Source organism: Folsomia candida, unplaced genomic scaffold, assembly GCF_002217175.1.
Source record: "Folsomia candida strain VU population unplaced genomic scaffold, ASM221717v1 Fcan01_Sc009, whole genome shotgun sequence".
Lineage (NCBI taxonomy): Eukaryota > Metazoa > Arthropoda > Collembola > Entomobryomorpha > Isotomidae > Folsomia > Folsomia candida.
Window position 1 is genome coordinate 2385606 of NW_019091201.1, and position 24694 is coordinate 2410299.

Consider the following 24694-nt stretch of genomic DNA (forward strand, 5'->3'; position numbering starts at 1 on the left):
ATAGCGACGGCGGCGGCCAGGAACTAACTACGCAGTTTATTTTACCAAAATCAAACTTATTGACGGCGTGGCTCCAGCGTCCCTTCATTCCTTCGTCAGTTTTGTTCTTGTGTGGACGTGCGTGTTCCTCTCTCTCCAATTTTTCCAAAGGATACTCAGTAAGTTTAAATTTCTGGGAAACTTTCTTTGCACTACTTTTTGAAAGTAGGAGTTGATTGACATGCTAGTTGTTAACCTTAATAGCTTGAATTTGTCGTTTTTACAGGATTTCTCTCTCTAAACGACCGTTTTACGAAGCAGACAAGTCATCAAGATGGACGCAAAAGTTGAGATGGGTGAGATTTTTTGAAATATTTGTAATAATATTAAGGATACGTGCGCTCTGGAAATGTTTGGTTGGATTATGGAATTGGGGAAAGTTTTTAAAATTGTAGAGTTATAATTTTTGCTCGTTTTTAGATCAAGCCACTGCGGAGAAGATCGTCGTTCAGGCGGATGCCGTGAAGCTCGTCGCTCAGGCCGATGCCGAGAAACTCCTCGCTGAGGTCGATGGCGCGGAGATCATTGCCGAGGTCGAAGCTGCTGAGGCCGATGCTGCGGTCAAGGCGGCTCTGGATAACAAGGCAAATCAATGTAATCCAAACCACGGGCCGACGGGCGAAGGCCGTGCCGCCGGGTACGAAGGGAAAGGAGATCAAGCGGATCTCGATAATCACGCTAATCAACTCAACCCTAACCAGAAGGATTGAATCTGTTTGGACATGCGTGAGACAATTCTTACAATTTAATTTTTCTATTCATCAGAATCTCACCATTTTCCATACATATTATTTCAACATTCCTTATTAAAATTCGTTGACCAACTATTTATAGTTGCAGTTCTTTTTGTTATGTTTTTACTTTTTGCTTTGAATAAAAGAATTTTTTTCTTCTAAAATGAATCCTGTGTTGTGTTAATTAAATTATTTATTAAGCGCAATACATATAAATTTAATTTTAGAGTAATCAGGTCATATAACAAGAGCGAAAGTGCAACCCATTTATAAATACTTTTAATTCATGGCAATTATTCATAAAGTTTGTTTTGGCAAAGGAAACGTTTCTGATTTCGCTTATAAATAACAACGCTAATGATAAATGTCACGTCAATTTGTACTTGCATAAGCATTTTCTATTTTTCGAATTGTTTGATCGACCTTGAACTTGCATTTTTTCTGTATTTTGTCATCATTCGACTTAATTTATTTGTCTCCTCTAAATTATGACCTGATCTTATCCCGTATATTACCCATGCACAATACATAAAAAAACATGATACGTGATACCATACAATTCTTTTCTTATTACTACACGAATACGTTAACTTTTACATTTTACATACAAAATATGCATTACATGGCCCGTTAATTCTCAAAGATTCGGTCGGTTTGAGATGAATCTGCTATTTTTGTGTCTCTAACTTCCAATACAATACAAATAAATAAGATTGAAAATAATTAATTAATCCTCCCCTTTCGAACAATCCAGGATCACATCGCGTAACGAAATACTCTAGACAGAATGGGGATTCGAAAAACATTGCTGCAAATTCCTTGGCTTTTGTCTATACGAAATTCTCTAATGAAGAAATAAATACCTTCTCAACCCACGTAAGACATGACAAGTTTAATTCCCTACATATTCTATAACATGGAAATAAATTCGATAATTAAAAACCGTGTGGAACGAACAGTACTCGAGAGTCAACCATCGATTACACACTTTATGTCCCTGTTCCCTATTTTAACTAGGAAATGACGATGATGGCATCATGTTCATGGCTAGCGTTTGTCTTCACCACCATTTCCGTATGCAGATATCTATCCACGATAATACATCTCCTAGTTTCGACTTGTATTTTTTTACGGAGGAGGAGGATTAACCGTAACCTTGAATTAGACAAGATTTAAGCATTTTTTGTAACACTTTGCCAAAGAGGTTGATGGCGTTGGTTGGTTATCCTTGTGTCCCATTATGTACTGACTGACTTCTAGAAGTCGGGTAGTAGGAAACCCAGTCTTTTCTTTATTTATATGTACGAAACGCTCTGAAATGGAGAACTTTTTTCTTTACTAACGAACTGACTGACACGACACAACTGAATGAAGAGCAAGAGTCAAGTATCGGCAAGTAGTAGTTTTCTTCTTCACGGTTATCGGATATGCACTATATAGTCGTATGGATGATGAGATAATGATATGTATGGCTACATGATCATCCTATTCTATTTTTTCATCTGGGAGAGTAAGAATGCAAACCGTGATCTTCTTCTTTAGTTTCCTATTCTTTCCCGTTTTTTCTGCCAATTCTTTTCCTAGGAGAGAGATCCATGTTCTTCGACTGAGCTACTCTTTCCCAGATAGTCTTGGACGGAAGTGGTAGGATTCCAGATTCAAGCCGGGTGATTTTTTTTGTGAGGACAAAGTTCGTGAAACTTTTGGTAAGATTTTTGCAACCATGCAGTTTAAATTTGCATAGTTTTTAGTCTAAAATTCAATTTCTTGTAGGTGATACAATGGGTGATAGTTCAAAAACTAAGGCTGCTGGACAGTACACTCACTGGGCCAGGCCAAAATGGTATGTAATAAGAAGAAGGATGTTCTTGGGGGACGAGATTTGCATATGTACATAATTGTCAATTTGTTGTAGGATCCGGATGTACACGTACAACTATGAATTTGGAGAGTCTTACTAGTAAGTCCACCCTAAATAGTCACTAGATAATTTCCAGTACAGTCACATACTAATTTTTGTGTCTATTTGTTCATAGCCGACCCCAAGTCCGGTACGCGTCCAACTCCAGGTATTCATCGGATGTGAGTTCTTCATCCGCCTACTCTTCGAGCTATTCTTTGTCCGATTCGCGAAGCTCATTTGCTGCTCGACGACGCGCTGTTTCGCCACCAAAGGCCATGAGTTTCATTGAGCGTTGGTCTGCCGATCCCTTTTACGGACGTGGATTCCGCTCATCCTCCCGTGCAGAGTCCAGCCAGAGGGAAAGTTCTGCTTATCGGGCGGAATCGAGCCAGAGGGAAAGCTCAGTTTATCGAGCGGAATCGGCACAGAGAGAATCGTCTCAATATAGGTAAGCTACCTTTCTAAAAAAATTGTAAGCAGTCAGATTATCATAAATATATGCACATTTACAGATCGACGCGTGCTGAATCTACGGAACGTTCTACTACGGTCCGGGCATCCTCCGAGTTGCGGAGCCGTCGTGCCCAGTCCGAATACAGTAGGAGCCTTGCCGAAAATTCCAACTATGCGAGCGACAGTCTCCTCCAACAAATCAATAACGTGCGAGCTACCTCAATCGCTCTGCAGGAAGAAAGCGCTGGAGTTCAGGTAATGAAAAGTTTTCGTTTTTACTCTTAAATACATAGTTTTAAAATATTAATTTTTGCATCCAGGATCGTCTCCGCCAGCGACGAGCGAGATCACTTGAAGTCTTACGACGTGCCGAATTGGACGCTCAGCAGTACGCTCTCGTCGGAGCATCAGACGATCGTCTGAGGTCAGATGCGCTCGACTCTGTCCGACGTAGTCGCCGTGAACAAAGTGTTCTTTCTGACATTGAGGCGAGATATTCGAGGGAGGGATCCGTCGCCTCGAATGCAAGCGGTCTTGCTTCCGACTACGACTACCCACGCCATCACCTCGTATGCAACGAGAACTGCCCCTTCTTCACGGACCCCGTCCACCATCGACGATTCGTGATTGGCAACAAATTCACGGATGCTGCCGCATTGGGTGGCTTCGATGTTCTTTATGACCCAACCGTGTACAAGAAAACGAGGACGTTGTTACACCGATTGTCGGAAGAGAGGGATGTCGAGTCCTCCATTTATGAGAGCACACGGGAGTCAAGTATGGAAAGGGGTCGATCCAGATCAAGATATGCATACAATACAATTTATTAAAAAAGTTGTATACATATTTTCCAAACTCGAAATGACTTTTCTGTGCATGTTCGAATAATACTGTAATCAAGAGGAGTTTATGCGTGAGAAAGTTATTCCGAGTTTTGGTTTAAAAAAAATTGGTAAAATTTCTAATTTCTTTCTCAACTTCCGCCACCATACGTATTGGCCTTATAATTTCCAACTCGATTCAAACAAACTCTCGCCTACCGCTTATCAATATGATGTTAATACTGCCACAAATAAATTGCTTTTATGAACCAACCAACCAACCACATGATTAAATATAATATATAATTTATTTCCGCATATTAAACGCTCATTCTCCAGCATTCGGAATTATTAAGCCTAATATTTTGTAGAGATTGTAGTGAAATACATCTTTTGACACGTTCGGCTCCTCATGTACAACATATTCTAATAATGCTCCATAGATATAAATATCTAAACTCTAATAATCAATCAATACCCGAAGAATTTACTGACTAATAATTTAACAGCAAAATATACAATGTGTGTGTGTGTCTGGAATAATTGGATACAAGTCGTCTATTCATTTAACTATTTTTTTATAAATTCTTTTCCGTCTTGTTACTGTCTTTTATTATAATAAGCAATAAATTTCTGATTGTGGTGAGGTACACGGGGTTCAGGTATTCACTTAAAATTTTTGCGATTGAATTTTTGTTTTCTTTTACAAAAAGCGAGAAAACTATTTTTTTAATTTAAGAAATAGAGGAGCAATCTCGAAGCATGCCAAATCTAAATAATAATAACAATGAGATTAGAACAATAATTATGCAAAATTATAGAATTTTTACATTCGTTCATCTTACATTTGCCACAAGTTGACGTATCATAGTGAAAGGCAGTAGCACATTTATGTACTAGTACATAGTGAATATAAGTGTTATGCGTGTACAAAGTCAAAAAGTAGTTGAAGTAGAATTACATTTTTATATAGGCACCAATTTGAATACTTTACTTGCTTTGGTCATTTCAGTTCAGTTCATGTTCTCAAAAGGAGGAGGAATACATGTAATAATAAGTATGAATAACGTTTTAACGAAAACATATCAACACAGCATGCCGGAATGGTTCGGATAACAGTTATACCTAATATAATGAACTCGGAAAGTTCAGTCATACCAAGAAGTAGAAGACAAATCTATTATAATTATCATCTCGTTAAATAATCAGACTAACTTTGGAACGGAACAGAACAAAGTAATGTAGATAAACTGGAAACTACCACATTTTTTTACAAACAAGTAAGTACTGCAAGAATAAATGGCCTGAGAGAGGAGGGAGAGAGAGAGAAACAAAATTAACCAAAAAATCATTTGTTCACATTAATTAAGAAGGCGGTATATAAGAGTAGAGGCTTCCCTTCTTCTAAATGTTTGGTCAGAGCTGAAAGTCATTTATAGTCAACAATACTACATTCTAAATAACAAAATTTTTCGTGACTGGTCGCGTCTCGTCTCAAAAGCAGCTACTACAACAATTTATTGAATAATACGCCTAAATATTATGACTACATCCTATAATAACTAAATTTTTAAAGAGATGGACAAAAATCTCTTCCCAAAAACAATATTATGCAGTAACAAACCAAACAACCAGCAACAGAGCTGTAGTAGTGTAGCATAGTAGTGAACTTTGCGTGCCTAATCTATGTTAATGAATTTTACCAGCCAGATGTGTAAAAGTAAACTATTTTTTAACAGGATAATTGAAAATCTAATAATAGTAGGCGTAACTGATTCAACCAAGCACTGGGCAGGTATTACGTGATAAATGTATATAAAGTAAGTAATATAGTATGTAGAAATGATGATGGCGACGTTTACATATTACATATTTTCAAATTGATCTACTCTTCGCTTGGTATTTCCTTTTCGGATTTCTCTTAAGGTCTTGTACTTGTCTCGCCCTTGTCGAACTGAAAGAGAAAAATAATATGTTAAGTACTTGTTATTTTTCATGTCATTTCAGTCAGTGTACTAATCCTCACCATTCTCTTTGTGGAGTTTGTCCATGGTGGTCTCTTTGCTGTCGTCACGAGTTTCCATGAGCTCTTGTTTCAACATCTGTGCATATCAAAGAAGACGTTACATTATGAGCAACCACCCACATCTTGAACACTAGTTCAAAATCTAAGTTTTGTTACCTTAAGTTGTGATTGCAATTTTTCATTCTTCTGTGATTGGGTCTGCATTCCATCAACAGGGTCAGCATATTCGCCATCGCCACCATACAATTCTTGCGAGTGTCCGTTTGGCACTAACTCATCATCGTCATCGTGATCTGTCAAGTGGTGGTTTGCTGGGGTGGTGGTAGCATTGATAAGAGCGTTCTATCCCGGAGAAAAAAAAGAAATATTAATTCGTGTTGAAGGCCATTAACACGAAAGCACTGAGGTCTGATCTCTCAGAAGGAGGAGACTCTGCCTTTCATTCACGTTATTCTATTAAAATTAATAAATCTTTACCGCGACTTCTTCCTGACGTTTGCGTGCGGCCTCAACCTCTTCTTGGAGTCTTCGGGTCTCCTCGTCCTTGGCCTGCACTTCTTCCTGGATTCGCATAACTTCCTCTTGTTTCATTCTATATAAAAAATAAAGACAACGTTAGTTCAGTTAATAAGAGACGCAAATATCATTTTGTTGTTAACGCCTAATGCACACCTGATTTCATCTTCCAATTTTTGCTTCTCTGCAGCTTCCATCTCTTTGCTTGCCTCCAAACGTTCCATCATCTCCTGAAGCTCGTTTTGACGCTCCTCAAGGTGTTCTTTGGCCTTCTGGAGAGCTCGAAGTTGTTCTTCAAGACGACGGATTGTCTCTTGTGCTGTAAAACAATACATAAACATTAGTAACTAGTAACAGAAATAGTTGATAGTACATGGGCTAATAGCAGACTTACCTTCAAGAAGTTCGCCTTGTCGTCGTTCCATTTCTTCTTGCATAGCCTTCAAACGTCCTTCGTACTCTTGTTGCTTACGTTCGGCCTGTTCTCGAGCAGTAATTTCACGTTGAAGCTTCTCCCTTGAATTAGCAACAAATACAAATTTACAAATAAATCGTATAAGAATAGAAAGATAGATATGTATAGATCTCTTAGTTACCTTTCTTGTTGTTTGGCCAACTTTTCTTCCCTTGCTTGGGCCTTCATTTGCTGAACTTCAATAGTGTCTGGTTTCCTGCGTCGCATGTACAGCTCATGATTACCCATGCAGAGGGCAAGAATTCTCTTGTTAATACGAAGACGAGGGGCAAAGAAAACAAAATCGGGAGCTTTCTTATCAATTGGTTTAATCACGAATTTTCTATCGTTGAATGAAATGTTGCGAATTTCGGACCTATTTCATAGAATAATATTTTTCGTCATGACACGTTACATAAAATAGAACGAAACGTAATTATTGCATCTAAAACAACTTTCATACCAAGGGAAACCAATTTTGGGTGTAAGTTTATCTTCCCGTTCATAAATGTTAAGTCCCAATGCGTCAACTCCGAGCCACAAATCGGTTCCTTTTTTGTTCTTGATTTCAAAGTAGTTGACTCCTGTGGATTTGAAAAGGTAAGTTCATGATCATGTATGATTTTATTTTAGGGCAGCTTAGGATGTGGATGAGTGGTGGACGTAGATATGTGTGGGGTAAAATAGAACTGATTTACTTACCATACATTTCAAGGTCTTGAGCAATCTTGAGATACTCCATCATTGCATCTTCGCGCATCATTCCCTTGTGTTCCTTTTGGGATACAAAAATAGACTTTAGGACTAGATAGAGGTACATTATATGATTTTAAAAAATTTAGTTCAGCATACCTTCCACCAAGTTACGATACGCTCTTCCCATTCTTCTCGGCTCATGTTGTGTTGATCCATAACTCTGGAATTATAATTAATAATAAGAATTCGGTATATTGTAAAACTCGTATATTTAGGCTAAATAATAATTCTTGTTACCTCTGAGGAAGAATTCTGTCATTTGCCAAACTCGTGTGAATTTCTTTATTGTAATCTCCATACTTTGCCTGGACAGCGTAGGAAGCAAGTAGAACCGAGGTCTCGGGTGGACAATAAATGTCATCAGACAAAATTGCATTCTTTACTTGCAAGTAGAACAGCCTCTGGAAAAACGAAAAAAAATTAAAATTATATAAAATTCTGGAATCGGATAATCTGTTCAAATTAATATTTTACCGTTGTGATATCTTGGATTAATTCTTCTGCAACGTCTTCAGGATAAAACTTTGCTCGGAAACGGAACTGCAGTGGCGACTCCTTCTTGATATCCTGGCTCAGTACCTTTTACAATTACAAGAAAAATTAGTTGTTTTCTCCACATTTACGTAAAACTTGCCACGCCTCTTCCTCAATAAAATAAAAGATAATAATGTACCAGCAATCAATCATTCTTTACAAAAAGTTATACAAGCAGGCATCAACAAACATAATCAACATAAGTATGTCTGTACAGCAGCGTTAAACTAAACATAAATTAGCAAGCAAAACTAATAATAAAAAGTAATCCTTAAAACGTGCAACATTTACTTTGAACAATCATCATCATTATCACCGTGTTAGTAATCGGCTCAAGTCATCAACCTAGTATGACGATAATAAACTAAGCCGGAAAGAATTTTCCACGAGCGTTAAAATTATGGATGACAAAATTGAATTCCAAAATAATGATCTCATCCATTAAAAATTCATACAACATATTGATTACCAGCCAACAACATGCTATATTATTGCATTCCACAAAGCTACATACATATAAACAAACCAGTGTTTATGCAATGTTGGCAACAACATCAACGTCAAAAATTATATCAGATTAGCTCATTCAGTATTTCAGATTGTGCTCATTGTTTATCGGATCTTTACGACCGACAGTACCAATATCTGTGTGTAAAACGTGATAAGCAAGCAAAGGTAGACAGTCATGGGAGAACTCGTATCAAATGAGAAATTATTACAAGCAGTGTGTCAATCTAACTAGGGGTATATTCGAAAATTGTATTTCAAAACTTGCATAAAAAATATTAACCCCAAAATAATGTAATCGATATCAAAATGCATGAAATACAATTCCTATCGTTGCTATTCTACTCTCAAGTGAAAGTACCTTCAGGATGTTTTTTTACAAGGCCCTGCATCCTGAAATTACAAACCTTGTATTTTTATTTTCTGATTGATGATCGGAATAGAAAATGATGTGACAGCGCTAATTTAATTCTATGCAAGCCACTTGACAAAAATGTAAAATAAGTAAATAGTACATAAATATATACCAACCAATTCCTGGTTTCGTAGTTTTATAATTCTGGAAATCCGTTCAGCAAAATTTTCCCATTCTTCCTGATTTTTTTAAAGCGGCACACGTACATACGAGTAAAGAGGAACACCGATTTAATTGTTAGTCATTTCATTATTATTTCGGCACCATCACCACATCAGCACATCATCATTGATTGTTGATTGATTCCCATATCCCACCATAAGCAAGCATTATTATAAAGAGATCACAGAAAGAGAAAACATTTATTGTACATATTTACACATTCAATTCATCGTTATGTTTTTCATCAGGGTTTGTTTCCCGTCATAAAAGTATAGGCGTTCAATTCTCATGAGTTCCATTCATATTACAAACACCATGAACATTGATTAAATATTTGTACGAAAAGCAGTATTTTTTTATTGACAGGAAATTCAAAGGACTTCCGAATCAATAAATACCTTTTTGTTCAATTTGAGCCATGTTTGATATCCTTTGCTGTCAACGTACTGAAGTCCAAAGAACCAAATTTCTCGCAGGCCGATGGTTTTGACCACTTGGTCGAACAACTGCTTCCCAGTTGTCGACGGCTGTATTGCGAACTCCAGCTCCGCATCCATCGTCGTAACACGAACATTGACCTGGAAATATATTAAGAAAACATTTAACTTTAGAGTTGGATCGTTTAACTAATGTAGATGTAGATACATATCTAACAGAGCGGTAACATTAGCTGTTTACATAATAATATCCATCTACATTACAACCTTTTGAATATTCGGCATGGGGACATATCGATAGTATTTATTTTTACAGTTTGCTCATTGGTCAAACTCGTGCTATTCATGATGCATACATATGAACGAGCTCATTGAGAATGCATAAAGCGTAAAAGAGTAATGAATCATTACTAATGATGATGTTTCGCAAATAGTCATGAAAATTTCCAGTCAATAAACCCTATAGCAAAATAATATTGAAATCTCATCAATTTGGAAGCAAAGAAAACCACACGTTTCCTTAATTTTTTAGATTAATTTATGGAAGTGTGAATTAGTTTGAATGAATACGTCATTTACTCCTTTTATTTTTCACACCTACAAAAGGCGTTAGGACATGGTTTTGACGAATTCGCGGGTGAATATCTCTGGCGGGGAGTTGAATTTTGAACTGATTTTTGGTCAGTTGAAAGATAATACTCTCAAAAAGATATATTTAAAATTTTAGGCCGATAGCTTTATAAATGCCCCCAGAGTTGGAAGGAGCCAAAAAAACACTTTCCAAACTGAATTACTCATATAGCATGATAACCTAAGAGGTCATAGGTGAATGATTGGTAATATTACAACCCTAGATAATCATTGCATGTAATAATAAAAGAATCCACAATGAATTACTTAACGTTGGGCCTTCATCGTCGCTGATACTTTTTCATGAAAAGTGATCAATCGGACCGTGCACAGGAAAATTGACCTGCTGACCTTGAAAGCGGACCCACTCGGTCAAATGAAGATTGAGGGCAAAGCTCTAAGTGTCCTAAGTATACTCTACTCAACTTATGTATGTACTGTGCGGGTGGAGCTTGTGAAAAGTGACGTCACGCTCTTTTTAATGGGGCACCATGATATACCCATCATACAATCAAAAAATACATTTTATTTATTCAGATTCAGTGTCACTGCTTTCACTATCGGTATAATCATTTAAATTGATAATTATGGGAGTTATTGGCTTATCAGAAATGCCATCCTTTTTCCAATATTTTTTTTCCTCTTTCTTACAATGTTCTACTGCTTTACACCAATTATCACTGGTTATTCTATTACATGCATCTATAAATAATTGTTTTACATCTGTTTGTTTTTGGGTCACATTATGTGTAGCTACATAATTTTTGGTATTTGCCCAAATCAGTTCGATTGGACTAAAGATACAATGATAAGGAGGGAGCCTTAGAACTTCATGACCATACTCTTCTGCAATTTTAGTACTCGACATTGAATGGCTTAAAAGCTTTAACTATGTCGTATAGTTGAACTTTGGTTGCATTTTGAGGGAACTTGATTTTTTTGCTGGTTAGCCATTCTATTATGACGCCTTTTCTCGAACTGGACGTAGGTACAGCATCGAGTCTGTAAAATTTATATTTGTAAGTCGTACATATGCAACTCTTACATGCTAATAATTATCATGCAGTTTCAATGTTAGAAATAGTACCTCCTTGAATGGTATTTGGCATTATCAATAATTATGACACTTGGCTCTTCCAATGATACTAAAAGTTGCTCAACAAACCATTTTTCAAAATATTCTGCATTCATGTCTTGATGGTAATCCGCTTGTCCGGTATTTGACCAAAAGATATTTAAAACATTCGGCACGAATCCGTCCTTGGATCCAGCGTGCGTGATAATTAAACGATCACCCTTTCCGATTTTGCAATTTGGTCTCGATTTGACGGTGCCGTCGGTCCAAACCTTCTGCTTTTGGTGATTTTTATTGACCCAAGTTTCGTCCAAAAACACGACATTTTTATTGGTGGCATCAATTTCTTTCTTTCGTCTAAAATACACAACAAATTGTACACAACACAATAAATTGCGCTTGACTGAGTTTATCATCTTTTGCATTTTTGTTAAAAATCTAGTCAAATAGGAATTTAGTTCAGCAATGCTCATCAATAATTAAATTAATATCACGGACAAAGAGTATGATCATGTTGTACAAATTAAGTATGTTTTATTCAAGCATGCAATATGACGGTTCGTTTTCAATAACTATCGATTTTATATGAGTCACGATAATTAAAACTTACTTCAAATACTTTTTACGTTGTTCAACAATATCTTGTCTTTCCATTAATCGTAATCTGTGATCGATCATTTTATACTCAAATCCAATTTGATGCATTATAATCCGTAGAATACTAATTTTAATGGGTGATTCAATAAATGTGTCGATTTTCTCATTAATTTCGTTTAAGAGCGTTTGTAGCGTGATATGTGCTCCTGAAATTTATATTATAAATCGTTAATGAAGTGATTTATTAAAATGTATGCATGCATATTTGCACCTTGTTCGAAATTTCTATAAACCAAATTTCGTATCCCGGTTTGATCGAAATCATCAATTTCCCATTTCGTTTTTCGTTTTTTTCGAGGCGGGGTGTTTAGATTAGGTTGTTTTTTAATACAACCTCTCACAGAATTTTCATGGATTCCTAGCATAGACGCTGCGATCCCTGGAATCTGAAGCAAACGTACGAATCAATTAATTGGATTTTGAACCTTCTATTCTTATATTAAGGTTAGTCGAAGAAGTATCGTCCAGTTGTAGTACTTACGTTTCGTTTCCCATTGGATAAAAATGCAAGTTGATGATTCTCATCTGGTCCGTGTTCATCTGAAGTTTTTAAATAATTGTACACATTTCGAATGATCTTTCGAGTTCCACTAGTAATTGTAGTTCGCTTGGCCCTTGAGGGTTTTTGGTTGTGTAGTAACTGTGGCTGCAGCATTATGATATTATTAATTTAATGATATGCGTGTGTCAACCATAAGAATTTTAGTTACAATTTGTTAAAAACAAACAATTAGTATTGATGTGTTGATGAAAAACTTTGTTTTGACAGCTTATTTTCCGCACTTAAGTTCAAATAATATGGAGAAAATCTTTGATTGGATGATGAAGCTGACGTCACTTTTCACAAGCTCCACCCGCACAGTACATACATAAGTTGAGTAGAGTATAATATTAAATTAAGCAGTGAAGATTTTGTGTAAACAGTTTTGGAGAACGACCCTAGCTAATCAGCTGACGGGGAATAGTAAAAACCTCGTGAACTAATTTGGGAAAATAATGGTCAAATTTTGTTGAAAACAAATTTTAATAACTTTTTTGTGTCCCCTGCTACAGAACTATTTTATCTACAAGGTACAAGTGACAAAATAATAAAATTGCTGCGGTTTGGCTAGTTAAATTATTTTTGAAGTTCGATCTCGATAATGACGGAAACTTTTCCAAAAATTTTGTAGGATTTGATGAAAACTCATTTCGTGGGGTGTAACCACTTATCAAAATTTTATCAAAAGTACTTACAGTGCAATATACTATATGTACCTTGGATAAAAACCACGTTAGGGATTTTTAGCATCAAAGTCCTAAAATGTGGGGGCCTTAAAAGTCGAGGAGTTGCGTTCACGAGAGCATTCCATTAGGACAAGTATGAAGCTAGACTACAAAAGGGACTTAAAAGATAAGCATGATACAAAAGTGGTTTTATATAGTGAAAAGCATGATAAGTCCCTTGATAATAGTCGCAAATACGATTTTTGCACCGGGACCTCAGAAAAAAATATTTTGTTCAACGCCATTTTATTAGAACACTGATTTGGAAAACTAAAAAAGGACACCTCTCCAAATTTGACCTTGCCTCATTTCACAGAGTACACAAAATCGGAAGCCAGATATGCTTACCTATAGTTTGAGACATGGGCTTTCACATAAAAAATGTTAGAAATCTCTACAACTAAAAACCATCCCGCAATTAAGGTATGAATTCGTCAAAACCATGTCCTAACGCCTTTTGTAAATGTTACAATGAAATCCAAATTAGTATAATTGGGGATCATCATCGTTTCATAATGATACGCTGACAATGCAAGTCTTATATTTTGACGGGGATGAGTTTATTTTCCTAGGAACAAAAAATCATCAAGCTCCTACTTTTAAAGTTTTCTTAATGAGTTATTTTTTCCAAAAATTAATTACGTATGTCCGTTAGAAAAAAGAGTATTTGTAACCGACCGAAGCATCACATAATGCAAATGTCTACATAAGGTTTAATGATTTGTGATTATACGTAGTAATACATAAATTGGTGACATCACACAAAAATGCATTTGTCACGTATGACATTATACAGAAGAAGAACATCATCCTGCACAATAACAATTCTGTGAATACACGAGCTGGCTGATTAATTATACAAGAGTCTGGTACTCCACCATCTACCACACACAACTTTCATTTTCAGTCTTGCATTCGCGTGAAACAAACAATGAAATGAGCTAATCCACAAAATTATGTCCTGGTGCAACTAATGAACAGGAATGACACAGTTACAGTGCAGTACTCTCTCTGTTTTAATGCGAAATTAAACACGGCTACAAGTTTCTTCAATGCAATGTAATCCACGAAATACAAAAGTAACCGCAACTAAAAATCAAGATGTTCCACAATTTGCATATTAATTGCACATAACAAATTATGTCATCGTTTTATCCAACGTTCACCCATTCTAAAAATATTCATTATTCGTGATCTTTACGATCTCGCCTCATCATGCCTGGCCACCTCATCGATATCAATGCAGTTTTTCTTGAACAATTAGTGCTGATGCAATTCTCAGCAATTAGCATAACCCTGCCAAAAACAAATATGACCGGATATGGACTGAAAATACTCGAGCCACTCCACCTTCCAACTAATGCAAATAATCCCAACCATCATCATAACCATAACCATGATTGAATGAAAGACAAGGTAAGTGAGTGCAAAGCGATGATGTAATTCTGCCAGGTGAAAAAAAACAAAGACAAACATACTCAAAGACTGGAAAATGCGCTTCTTTCTAAAATCAACAATGGCAAGGTACAAATAAACTGCTCCGGCAAAGTCATGTCAAGGATATTTCAACCGTTGGTCTAATTTTCGTCTAAGCGAAAGGCATACTTCGCACATGCTACTGGAAGAAACGAGTCGAAACATGAGTAAAACGGAAATAAGTCTCCATACATCCACCAATGCTCATTTTTTCATTTTCTTTCTAAATGATTCTGGTCAGGACGACCAAAAAGAGATGACATCATCTCACAATCCAGCAATGAGAAAACAGATTAGAAACATCTGCTCACCGAGAGAGAATACTGAAAGTGAACAGCATTATTATATTCGTTCACTTTTTTGTCTCTAATTTTTTCATGTTAATAACGGTTAACATTTGTTTGGTTGAGTAATAACCTTCCTTCCTTTCTTCCACCCTCTCTCCCTCCTGCTTATCTATCTGTACTTAATACTAATAGAATGGCTAAAATTGGAACTGTTACTCCAGTGTTTTATAGTTGAAAAACAAAAAGTGGTTGGTTCTGGTTCAACCTAATAATAATCTGAAAAGCTGCCAAAACTAAATAAAACTTAGTAAACTAAAATTATTTTATGCAAAGATTGAATCATGGGTCATGTGGGTCTCTGGCAAATATTTCGTTTAAAAGAATGAACCAAAATGCATGAATCAATGTAGCACATGCAGTGCGAGTGAAAAATACGAGGAAGTTACCTCCATAATAATAATAATTAGTTGGCTTCTACTATACGAACGGACGGAGAATGATAATGGTTGGTGAATTATATTGAAATTATTTCAACTTAATTCCAGAGATTCCAGACAACTGTCTGTTAAATTTTCCATTGTTATTAAAATCTTCATTTCTACCCTTTTGGCTTATGCTGTAATGTTTCTAGTGGCATTACAAGGAGCAATTTACTTGGTTCTTTTTCTACAATCTAACATATCTGTATTTACCAACCAACGTCTACGTCATTGCATTATGAAAGGGTTTTCATATTGCAAAAAATAATAATTGTAGTTCAGTCTTTACACACATACATAATGCATAATTGTTGGACTCTTAATGTGCCGTGTGAAAAAAGTTAAACGAACATACATAAAGTACTCGTGTACTACTCCAGTCGAGTCCAATGTATATTTTCTCAGCTAAAAATACTGAATTTACCGGCCGGTTTTAATAAAATAATAATTAGACTGACCTCGGCGTGTTGCATGTGACTGTGCAAAATTGTTGTAACAACGTTCACACACAGAAATGAATGATATGCAATTGAAGCCTGTGTAACAATGTGAGCTAGTTTGGCTTCTCTTTGTTTTGATAACAAACAAAAACTCGTACTCGTCAAAGTCATTGATCAAATATATATTACAAACATCGCATTTTTATAATCGCATCATAGAAATCCCTACATAATTACGTAAGATAACTTGTCCATTAAAGAGTCGAACCTTTTTAGAACCTTGTAAAAACTGGGAATTCAACTCGACGCGATTTTTATTACTATTAAATCGAAGAAGATGACGATGACCCACTCCAACAAATCCGATCATCTTTTTCGCCACGATCATTGTTGCGAGTAGTTTAAAGTCCATTCTGCTAATTACGTCGTCGTACTTTCTGTTATACTCCATTATTTGATTAAATCAACAGGGGTGGATGGAAATTGATACATTTACACAACTCACACAACAATAAAGACCTCAGTCATCGTAATAATTTTTGTTGCATGCATCACATGCAAATGTTGCACTTTTTTTGCAAATAAATCCAAATATTTATGTATATGCAACACAAACCAATTACTCAAATCCAATCATGATTACAATTGACAAATTTTTTCACACAACAAATTATAGTGCATGACAGCAAATTATTGTATTAACAGAGCAGTTAATCTGCTCGAGTACCCAAATTATTTTCACATTTCACCTATAAACCTAGTTCACAACAACAATGCAATCATCTACGATATGAATGTTTGCTAGAAGAAAATTATTGTGATGTAGTTCAACTAGTTGGGCGAAATTCAAAATAATACAGCGTCCTTCATTTTAATGTAAATACCACGGGATAAAAAAATCATGAAATTATGAACTGCCTTGTCATCATTACTTTTTGGTGGCAATAATAATAAAACAAAACGTGTTTCCCTCTGCTGAGCCGACAACAGAGGGGTCGTAAAAATGAGCCAAAATATATTATCACTATTTTTAGTTGACCTTCCCTCCCGTTTTATTTCTTAAAATATATATATTTTCCATTCAATATCATCAGCGTAGTAATGTGCCGTCTGCCAATCGGCAATATTCTTCCTTCCCCTGTACATACAGACATGAGTAAAATCTAATCTTTCACCACAACACCTGCATTTTTTTGTCAGCTTAAAATTAGGCAGGCAATCTGACATGAACGGTGTGCGGTATTGCAAAATTATCTGGGAAGTTTATTAGTCTAACACAGTTAAAAACCTCATTTCACTTCTAATGGATTTGAACACCTTGAATAATTCACTAAGAAGAATCAAATTATCATACTTGTGAATAGTAACTGTACAAATGTGTCAGTCGGTGTCGTATGCATGCATATTTATGCAAAAAATCACTGAGATACGATGATGAGAAGGATGTTAAAATATAATAGTGAATGATCACACAATTCATAGTAAAACATCCTCTGGTTTACTCTTTGTCAAAATTTTAAAAAGCAACAGAGTCAACCGCAAAACAACATCGTTTAGTTTATTTTGCAGGCTGTACTATTCAAAATCTGCCAATTTGATATTGAATGTGTTGAGACCAAATAAATAGTTGAATATTACAGGCGATTTTTGTCTAGAATTTCATTCACAAATTTCCCATTTTGTTTTTACATGTGTATGTACAACAATAAGCACAGTCCTAATGACCGTGAGGATGAGACAGCTAAATTCTCACATAGTTTTTAACAAAGACTAAAAATTAGTAGGTAAATTTACATGAATCAAATTTCACAAATGAAAAATCCATGTTTAGTAAAAACATATCATTATTTGTACTAACTAACTATAGAATAATGGAATAACTGAAAGTCTAAGCTGATTCTAATGTCACAAATGATTAGATATTATGGTAAAAAGGTGTTTAGTCCTTGTGACGATTACGCCAGTTCCTGTCCGTGATCCAGCATTAATTAATTCTTCCAACGGCTTCGAAACTCATCGACACCTTCATTCTATTCTCTTCAATTTATTAATCATCCCCAATTCAATTCTACTACTAGAATGAATTCAGAATGAGGTGTCTGTTGTCTGGAATAAGCAGTGCTAAATAAAACCTTCACCTTATTATATGTACTCTACCTGCCTGCACTCTTCGTAGTGAGCAATATCCGTTCATTTCTTTTAGTCTGCTTAACTTTTAATATTAAGGAAAATAATTGAGATCATGCAATCAGTTTATGCTCATCAATCAGTTATTTCTCTGCCTTGCGGTAAAAGATGGATCCTTCTCATCTCTACGTCAGCAATGAGCAGATGATGAGATTTATCTACCTATCTATGCCGTGTTTTTTCCACATTTTTACAAAAAAACTTGACAAGGCGTGCTCAAATTTCATGCTGATTTCAACATAGCAGCAGAAAGTGAAGTGAAGTAAGATATTATTATATAATTAATGAATTCAATTCCAGACCCTGAAAGTTTTACTATTCATTTACTGAAAACCTTTGTCTCTTTTACTTACCGAACGACTTGATGCAACCATTTTGCCTGTGTATGTGTTTCGCTATTTGTTAAACTTTGCACTTTTCAACAAATTAATTCTCCAGCAGAGGTAATATAATTTTCTTCCGTTGTTCTTCAATGCACTTTTTCCACCGTGTTCTTCTTGAGTTTTTCTACCGGTATGAAATGAGGTGAGTATAATGGAGTGACAGTTGGTAAAACTTTTACCAAGAGAGATTCTCTTCGCCGTTCTACTGTAACAGAAATCCTTAACGAACAAACTTGCCGGCAGCACTTCCACAATGAAATAGGATGAGCTTGCTCACTCGATCACACTACTCCTGCTCGTGTATGTAATAAGTATTATCATGTACAAAACGTAATACTGGAAACTTTTCTGCCGTGAACTGACTCACCAACTTACTTGATATCTACCACAAACTAAACCAAACCTACTCGCACGATAATACGTGTAAGGTTGGAACTGCAAATGTGCACTGAAGTTAACTTGCTTAACTTCCATCAACTAAGGGCTGACTCAACATCATGAAACTTGAAAGCAAAGCATAAAAGGTAGTCAAACACCACTTAAATATGATATGAAATACATTGCGTACATTACTTTTTGTATTTCTGACATGGTTCGTTGGTAAAAATGATTTTTAAGCATTTATCCTACCCTGCTTATACCACCTCATTCATTGTATTGTATTATTCCAGCACTACTATTCGTAATTTAGCTACTCACAGGAGGAATTCACGGGATTATTATAACAATTTTCTTACTGAGGATGAGTTAGTTACAGTACAATTGCAACTCTCCGTTCTTGTGCAATCGCCATCATTAGATTGGCTAAGAATATAGGAAATAGGCAATAATTGATTTATCTCTGGAGAACCCAGTAGACATTTTAAGCAATAGATTCTCAGAATAATTTAGGTTTAAAGTCACATTACAATAGATCAAGTCGCTTATTATTCTCCAGAGCTGCATAATCTTGACTTATTGCAGGAAATAAGTATCAAGTAAACATTTTATGGTTGCATCTGACATGTCCAGAAAACATTGTTATGCTCATGATTACACAATATGAATATGACCCACAACAACACCCTACAAATCCCAGCTAATGGAATGTAGTAAGTAAACGAATACAAATTGTACCTAATTTCTACACTTGGCATTCCCCCATCGTCCGCCCCATCTAATTTTATGGTGTATAATGGTCTCCTCATTTGTTTGGAAATCCAGCAAAGACAAAACTCGACATAAATTTTTTTACTACTACTTTAACTTTTCCTTGTTGTCAGCATTATCATGAAGTAATGAGTAAAATACATAATATGATATGTTTGCATAGCCATTAAAACTCATTTTTAGTAACCTACTCCCACTACGCTACTCCGACATGTATTTAATACACTTGATGAGAATTGGGTTTAACCAAACTGAAATGTTTTGCATATTAGGTTCCTTCCTTACATAAATCACTTCCTAAATCCACACAGAGAGAGGAGGAGAACTAATTGACAACCCTTGATGGTGATGATTGATACAGTCTGGATACATATTTCTGTGATGGACATTATGAAATTCACCCTCATTGCATCTCTTCCTCGTGATATTCATAACAAGGGAAAAATAAACACTGTGATGGTCACACTTTGAACTTGACTTATATATGACGACCATTATAGAAACAATCAATTTACACTGTGCATGCTCATAATAACAACAAACCAAATATAATATGCCAGCTATGCTCAAATGCTCGAGCTTATTTCAACCAGCACTACCAGCAGCTCTATAAAAACCAAGAATTAAAATGCAATAACCTTCAATTAAAGCAACGAATTACAAAAACATATAATTTTAAAGCCAAGAGGGCGTTTTTCTCTCTGCTCTCTGACGCTTTGAATTAGAATCCTGTGCCACAAACAATTAATGAACAACAAGCTTTAAAACATCGATCTCCTGTCACTCATCAACAGCAAGATGAGGTCAAAAAAGTCTTCAACTTAGGAATTTCCATTCCTCCACAACAACCACACGAAAATCCACCTCCAGCAGACAGATTATTCGATCAAGTCATATAAGGTTCGTAATCTACAAAGACCAACTTCTTCTATGGTGGGGGGAGTATTTTTACAATTTAGACTAATTCACCCCGACGGCACCGGATCAAAGTCTGACGCTGCTTCAGTCAGGTATTCATCATTCATTTCATGTAATGTAGACACCAAAATAACAAACAAATTACCACCACCAGACTTGGTTGGTCCATTATTTGAAAGATTCATCAAACTAAAATGATTAATTGTTAATGAGAACCAGTTTTTATTATGCTCAATCCAACAAATGTGCTCACAACAAAATTTCAGAACAATGTTCTAACTACGATTTACATGCTAAAAATATTATATTTTGTAATGTAAATTGAAGTAGAATAAAATTTCTATCTCTATCTCATCAATTCCATATCTCAATGAAACCAGACAACATCCCCTCGTCGTCATATCGCATCACACTCTGTTTATGACAGGCGGATATGCATTTTAATGCAACTCGCTGTGTATGAGATAACAATTCACATATAAATGTAATCCATCTCTCTCTCTCTGTGAATGAGAATGTTACGGATGGCATTCGGATAAATTCTATTTAATTACGAAATACACGTCGTATAAACTAAACTCCTTCTCTCGTTAAATTGAAACGAGACTATAAAAAACTCAAGGTTATTCGTTTTGTTTCAACCTTTATGGTACAGCAGTGGTTGTGTTTGAAAAAGGGGAATTTCAGAATCGCATAAAAATTCATATCCCAACAAACAGCAGATCATGTTCAGGTTTCGTTTGACACTGAAATCATGGCGAATTCAATTAATGAATTTCTTGTAAAAATTAACGACAAAAAATTAGTTTGACGATATCAAAAGTTTACATGACATGGAAAATCTCAAACTATTAAGAATCTCTTCTTCTATGGGGTTTTACCCCGTGACTGCTTTGAGACTGATTTTACCCACCACGAGTCAAGACAAGATTGACTGACAACTGACGCAGATGAGTTAATTTACATTTACATTTACGCCACATAAAACAGGTACTTCACTTCAACACCTTGTAGATACACACAATTTGTAAGTAAGTAGGCAAGAAGAAGCCTCAAGAAGGTAAGACCACAAGGAAGAAGAAGGTGTGCAATTTGTCAATTGCGCGATGGACAAGGCGAGTCTAATGTGTCAAGCTTTTAAAGTAAACAAAAAGAAACGACAAGAAACCATGAAAAATGAAACTATTGTTTGATTTAACAAGTAAGTGGTGCCATTCTTTAGGTTTTAAACTTTCTTTAAATTTTTGTGACAAATCGTGACACAGTGCACCAGACCCAGAAAGAATTTACCACTTATCCATCCAATCTATGACAAAACCAAACAAATATTAAAATTCCTCCTTTAGAATTACTCGCACTAAAACACCTGTTGCATGCATTTGCTCAGCATTTATTATTCTTACTTTCTTTGCTTTTTCTTGCGATTTCTCATTCAGCAGAGAACATAGTAATCCTACCAATATTATTACCGTGTAAGTAAATAAGTCAATTAAGCAGCATTCTTATCCTTAGTTCGCATTACACCTACTTTTAATGACAAAAAATTTGCAACTCTCTCTCTATCATACTCGACCAAACCGTGTCAAGTATTTTTCGTTCATCATCTGATGATAAGGGCCAGTTATGCTGTACACATTTAGTTACCATCTATCCAAATGAATAGTAATGCCAGTTTAGCTTAAATGCTTTATTGTCAATCTAACCAAATCCTACAGCAGAAATTCTTCATGTCCGGTCTCCTCATGCAAATACCAATATTTTCAAAGCCGGCTGCTGCTACGAGTACCAAATCTAATTCATGCAATGCAATACAAACTCGTGTAAAATATTTGCAGGTATAACCAACCTGCTTCTGTCTGATTCATCATTTTTAAGTATAATCGTCGTCATCATCACTACACTACCATTATCATCATCAGCCTTCTCACCCCTCGTTTTCCTAACCCTTCTTTTCATACACAGATAATTCCAACAAGTGGCAAGTAAGCAGTAGTATAATAATATCTACTATGGAAAGGAAGAAGAAATAATTCTACATATAACAAACAACAACTAACCGTCGTGGTGTTAGTTGCACTCGTAAGAACACCAAGTTTTTAAGAGTTTATAAACCCAAGAAGAAGTGAAGATGAGACGAGAAATGAAATCTGCCTCGGGCAATACCGGTAGAAAAGAAAGAACGAAGAACCGAGAGGCTGGCTTTTTATCTTTATGTTATGTGGTAGGTAGTCGTAGTAAAAGAATATATATTGTCGAATGCATATGTGGTGAATGAATACGGACGTGTAGAAGAGATGAGATAAGCAAATAATAAATCTCAGAAAAGATTTAACAGTTCAGTCAAACTGATGATGATGATGATGAAGAGGACGAAAAGAAGATTCAATTCGTGATGTGATGTGATTCAACTGTTGTAGGAGATCTTCAGAAGAGTTTAAACAATGGGAACAATTCGTTCCCCGTTTTCGCTTGTTGTTAATAATAAATACGAAGAAAGGAGAGGAGAATCAGTAAATACGATACGATGTTACGCTGTCTACTATCCATATTATTTTAGTGTCTCACATCCATTGTTTTTTATCGAGGTGGGCACAATGAATGAATCAACTTCCGTTTAAGTAGTAAAGATCGATTTGTTAAGATGAATGCGGGCGGATTAATTGACGAGAGAAAATAAATGAAAGCGTGTAGTAATTCATTGATCGAGCAGATCATCCCTTCTAAACTAGGGTTATTTATTATTAATTATTTTATGGGATGGTCCTATTTCAAAGTATTTTATTCAGAAGATAACCTAAATTATCTGGAAAAAACAAATCCATGCTGAAAATAAATGTGTCCCGTAAAAAAAAATCATGTACGATTTTGCCCTGGAAAATTGTATACGCCAATCAATCAACTTAATCGTACAACATAATTCTAATTTCAAATAAGTGACAATATTTACTGAAATGATAATATCCTGAATATACTAAATGGATGACCTGGTCCAGAAGAATGCTTTGTTTTATTATTGTTTTATCAGTCAGACCAAGTTGTGTCAGAAATGTAGGCTTTGCATGGGTTTGTGGGAGATAGATAACCACAACTTGATAACGAGTCATCCATAAATAAATTGTAACTTAAACTGGGTTTGGTTTCATGTTCTGATCTGATTGTGAAAGAATGAATGAATTTTATCATTTTAAATGGCTTTCAAATCAATCCAACCACTCAGAGTATAAAGTCCTTCTAAATCCGAGTACTTTAACGCCCATTAAATTCATTAAATCTGACAAAATGTTTTTAACTTTGGTTTAAAATGATGTATTCAAAACACGGCAATTAAATACTTGTTAATTTTAACTGTAACGCTGCGATTGCTATGATTCATGATTATTCTGAAAATTGGATGATGCCGATTCTTATGTATAAACCAACAACTAAAGCCCAATAAATTCCAATCCTGTCCCCAATTTATCAACTACAATAAAATAACTAATTAAATTAGAACATTTCACTTACCGCTTTCGGCATCTTGACAGCCTATCTTCCTTACAAAAAGGGACGAATAAAGATCCAACCTTAACCAAACCACTCCTTCCTTTCAACCCCGTCCGTACTTTGCACCTTATCACTTGATAACTCAAATATTCAACAAATTACTAAAAAACAACCGACTGACAAGTAAAAATCCTCGTCGGTTCAAAATCAACCTGTTGTTTAGATTCGTACTACGTGCAATTTCTCTCTTCTTTGCTGGCTGGACGGAGGAAGTCGTCGTGGATAGGATATGTTGCTCGGGAGGAAGTAGTAATGTCGACTTGAGTAATAGCTCGAATAAATAATTTTAATTAAGTCAAGTTGCAGCAATTAAGTCAGAGTAATATTTAAATTGTGGTTGAGAAGAAGAGAGGAGGAGAGAAGCGAGCGAGCGAATGTGACATTTATTCAAATTGAACCTGGCAGAGGCTGGCTGAGAGGGAGCGGGACGTTTGAATCTCACGTGCA

General features: G+C 35.6%; 4 protein-coding genes across 5 annotated transcripts; 2 read left to right on the top strand and 2 right to left on the bottom strand.

Moving 5' to 3' along the window:
• Positions 1–4: 4 nt before the first annotated feature.
• Positions 5–941, top strand: LOC110854269. Its single transcript, XM_022102691.2, has 3 exons — positions 5–158; positions 266–335; positions 460–941. Exons 2-3 carry the CDS (start codon positions 314–316, stop codon positions 747–749), a joined length of 312 nt encoding a protein of 103 aa, XP_021958383.1. The 5' UTR covers positions 5–158; positions 266–313; the 3' UTR covers positions 750–941.
• A 1402-nt stretch (positions 942–2343) lies between these two features.
• Positions 2344–4227, top strand: LOC110854272. Its single transcript, XM_022102696.2, has 6 exons — positions 2344–2479; positions 2547–2616; positions 2689–2733; positions 2810–3124; positions 3189–3384; positions 3450–4227. The coding sequence occupies exons 2-6, from the start codon at positions 2555–2557 to the stop codon at positions 3957–3959; spliced, it is 1128 nt and encodes a 375-aa protein (XP_021958388.1). The 5' UTR covers positions 2344–2479; positions 2547–2554; the 3' UTR covers positions 3960–4227.
• Positions 4228–4239: 12 nt separating this feature from the next.
• On the bottom strand, positions 4240–24589 carry LOC110854271 (moesin/ezrin/radixin homolog 1). Of its 2 annotated transcripts, none has more exons than XM_022102694.2 (14): positions 24209–24589; positions 9719–9898; positions 8177–8281; positions 7940–8103; positions 7799–7862; positions 7649–7721; positions 7410–7530; positions 7089–7322; positions 6887–7008; positions 6649–6811; positions 6454–6568; positions 6133–6318; positions 5977–6052; positions 4240–5904 (listed from the first exon to the last, which is right to left on the bottom strand). In XM_022102694.2, exons 1-14 carry the CDS (start codon positions 24218–24220, stop codon positions 5816–5818), a joined length of 1704 nt encoding a protein of 567 aa, XP_021958386.1. In that variant the 5' UTR covers positions 24221–24589; the 3' UTR covers positions 4240–5815. The 2 variants fall into 2 exon arrangements, with proteins under 2 accessions (XP_021958386.1, XP_021958385.1); XM_022102693.2 differs by lacking the exon at positions 24209–24589 and adding an exon at positions 18608–19070.
• LOC118436597 lies at positions 10894–13207 on the bottom strand. The gene is made up of 5 exons (XM_035855028.1): positions 12601–13207; positions 12331–12505; positions 12073–12265; positions 11475–11819; positions 10894–11389 (listed from the first exon to the last, which is right to left on the bottom strand). Exons 1-5 carry the CDS (start codon positions 12772–12774, stop codon positions 11242–11244), a joined length of 1035 nt encoding a protein of 344 aa, XP_035710921.1. The 5' UTR covers positions 12775–13207; the 3' UTR covers positions 10894–11241.
• Positions 24590–24694: the final 105 nt, after the last annotated feature.